Source organism: Larimichthys crocea, chromosome IV (assembly GCF_000972845.2).
Source record: "Larimichthys crocea isolate SSNF chromosome IV, L_crocea_2.0, whole genome shotgun sequence".
In the NCBI taxonomy this organism is placed as follows: Eukaryota; Metazoa; Chordata; class Actinopteri; family Sciaenidae; genus Larimichthys; species Larimichthys crocea.
Window position 1 is genome coordinate 5,070,770 of NC_040014.1, and position 3,086 is coordinate 5,073,855.

Consider the following 3,086-nt stretch of genomic DNA (forward strand, 5'->3'; position numbering starts at 1 on the left):
GTTTGTTAGTTAGTCCTGGTCTGTAGACTGTGGTACCTCTTGGCAGAGGGGAGAAGGGAGAACAGACTGTGACTGGGGTCTTTGATGATGCCTTTAACTTTAAACATGCATCTTCTGTGGGTCAGCTCCTGAGAGTTGTACCAATAATCCATCCAGCTAACCTCACCACTCTCCACAGCGCCTTTCTCTCTGCAGCACTGCAGTTTTCAAACCAGAGAGAAATGTTCTCTCTATGGTGCCCCTGTAGAAAGTAGTGAGGATGGATAGACTGAAGTGGGCCCTCTTCAACCACCACAGGAAGTGCAGACACTGGTGTGCCTTTTTGCCTCTTGCTGTATAATAAGAGTCATGGTGGTAGCAGTGGTAATTGGTGCTGAGGTGACATTTCACCTTAATCTCCCTCTTCCTCTCTGGTTTACTCTCTGTCTGTGGATTACAATCATCAGAACTCTGTCTGTCTTAAGAGACATCATTTGCAATAAAGGGACATTATGTATAATATCATGGAGATAATCACTGAACATTTTGAATGAATCATATACATTTACCTGTGTTTGAGATTTAATATTGTGCATGCATGGTTATCTGCCACTTCTCATGTGCAACTCACCAACAAGCCACCTTACCACTAACTTTGTTTATATTTTTGTGTGGATTTTATACTCGTGTCTCATTATTTTAAATTTGCACTCTTTCCTCCTTTGTGTTGCAATGCACCAATAAAGTTTTATCAATCATCATCTAACTTTCTGCTAGAAGGAGAGCTTATGTCCAACTATTCCTTTAGATTCAAACAATTCAACATGACTTTGGTAGACTGTTTATGAAAAAGACCAGGTGTGTGGTCAGTTAATGTAATCAGCTGTTGAAAGGGTTCGTGTGAATCACTAATTGAAGGACAGAAGTGTCAATCATCTGCTCTGAGCTTTGAGATGACATCTGTCCCGATGCCATGTTGAGCCAGAGAGAAGGGAAAATTATCAATCGAAGCCACCTGCACTCCAGTTATCATCCAGCCTCATGACTTCTGTGTCTGAGCAGCAGATTTACTAATGGTTGCATATAGCATTTTCTTTGTTAACACACTAAACTTGCATTACAAGTGTTATATTTAAGTGACAGAGACATCACACACTGCACTATTTTCATCTCCTGCCTTCAAATGACAGCATGTGCTGTGCATTTTCTAAACTATCAATAATTTTAATATTTTTATAGATTTTTTAAATATATTAATTATATATATTTTTTGTGCAGGACACTTCGCTGGTTCTGTTGAAGCATCTCACATTTAGAGCAAGAAAATACTTCAGAGTAGTCCAAATAAAAAGCTGCTGCAGAGCTGAATTGAGGTGCATAGTTATAAGGGCGCGACATGTTTAAGTTGTTTGTCAGCTGCACACTGAGCTGGATTTTAAAGTCTCAGCAAACTTTTAAAGAAAACCCCCAAAAAGGACCAACAAAGAAAGTCAAAATGTCAAACCAGACTGCATCAGGTTCGCTCGAAAAAAATTTCAACATAGGACTTCATTTGTGCTTCAACTTTAACCTCAGATAAAAAAGTCAAAGTACAGTCAGAGAAAAATATTGAATTCAGTTATTTTATTTCTATGTTTTCATCTTACAAAAAAATTCAGATATAAGTAAACAAGTTATTTCATTTGACAAAAATAAAAGCTGAAGTGAAACCTTCAGGAAGTACTACGGTTTCAGGTTTTCTTTTTTCTTTTCCATCTTTTTCACATTTCAAGATCAGACTCAAACTCCTGTATTTGTTTCATGTTGACACTTTTTGTATTTTTTCTCTCATTGTTAACCTCTAAAGTGAAACCTTTAGACAATATTTTTTTTCCAATATTTTTTTTAAGAATATTTTTTTGTCATCGTTAAATTTCTAAAGTGAAACCTTTAGAGAATTAAGACAATTCTGGAAAGTGGGAAACATTTTCGCTGACTGCAACTGTTGTCATGTTGCTCAGCAAAGAGGACATCTTTAAAAAGTCTCTTTTTAAGAACGCCTCTTCCTCAGCACCGCTTCTTCTCCTGCTGCGCGTGCTTCAAGATGCGACATTTGCTCTGTGGAACCACAGGACGCAGAACTCGCTTCTCCTTCCTCTCCAAACCTCATCCGCACAAAGAATGAGGGTCGATGTGTCGCTCTTGTGGCATACCTGACCTCATTCACATAAAGAATGAGAGTCATCTTGGCATGGACGGGACAAGAGGCGACGGTGTCACGGGCGGCCCCTCGGGCCGGCGCCGTGCTGCCTGGACGTGAATCCTCCTCAGGAGTATCCAGGGATGAGCAGAAACAGTGTCATCCTGTTCATCAGGATGAGTATTTCCAGATTAAGAAGCTTTACAGCATCTGAGCAAAGAGAGGAGCCGAGTCCCAGATCAACGCCCGGGGAGGCTGATCTCGGGAACCCAGTCGTTCAGACGACGGCTCTCCTCACAGAACAGGTGCAGCTTCTCCAGAGCTGGGTCCTCCCAAGACCCCTCAGCTGGGTTCTGTATAAACAGGGAGAGGAAAGAGGCTTTAGTCACATGGTTCTCTCAGAAAGCATCACATACAAACTTCTCCAATGAATGATTTGATCTCGTTATAGCAGAGCTCTACATACCGTGATCAGGACGCAGTGGGTATCTTCAAGCTGCTCTGCCTTGTCGCCAACAATCTCAGCCAGACGCTGCATGTCGCTCACTCTGACGATGCTGATGTCGTTGTCAAAGCAGAAGGACTGGATGAGGGTGAAGTGGATCTGCAGAGCGATGTCACACTCAAACTCCTCATCCATGGCCAGGACGCAGAAAGACACACTGTCCGGGTCACTGTGGACAAAGAAAAGTCATCTCTTGTTAGCTGCTGCAGTTCAATATTGATCATGTTGGTTTTCCAGAAAATATGCCAAAGTTATCTTTAAGTCATGTTTAGTTTACTTACTCAGTCATGATCTTAGCGCTCTCATAGACTCCAACAGTGAGTCGATCTTCGGTCTGAGCACAGAGCAGAGCTTCTTTCAGAGATTTTCCAGGAGACTGCATGGTGATGCTTTAGCTTACAGTTCAGCTGATGTGGTCAGAAA

The 3,086-nt window shown here is 41.6% G+C and overlaps 1 protein-coding gene across 1 annotated transcript; it reads right to left on the reverse strand.

Annotated features, from left to right (window-relative positions):
• Window positions 1-1,701: 1,701 nt before the first annotated feature.
• Window positions 1,702-3,086, reverse strand: LOC113745750 (growth arrest and DNA damage-inducible protein GADD45 gamma-like). The gene is made up of 3 exons (XM_027278642.1): window positions 2,945-3,086; window positions 2,625-2,832; window positions 1,702-2,511 (listed from the first exon to the last, which is right to left on the reverse strand). Exons 1-3 carry the CDS (start codon window positions 3,043-3,045, stop codon window positions 2,398-2,400), a joined length of 423 nt encoding a protein of 140 aa, XP_027134443.1. The 5' UTR covers window positions 3,046-3,086; the 3' UTR covers window positions 1,702-2,397.

Coding starts and splice junctions, on each gene's coding strand:
- LOC113745750 (XM_027278642.1), bottom strand. CDS start 3,045: ATGCAGTCTCCTGGAAAATCTCTGAAAGAAGCTCTGCTCTGTGCTCAG. Junction 2,833..2,944: donor AGCGCTAAGATCATGACTGA/GTAAGTAAACTA, acceptor CTTTGTCCACAG/TGACCCGGACAGTGTGTCTT. Junction 2,512..2,624: donor CCCACTGCGTCCTGATCACG/GTATGTAGAGCT, acceptor CTGTTTATACAG/AACCCAGCTGAGGGGTCTTG.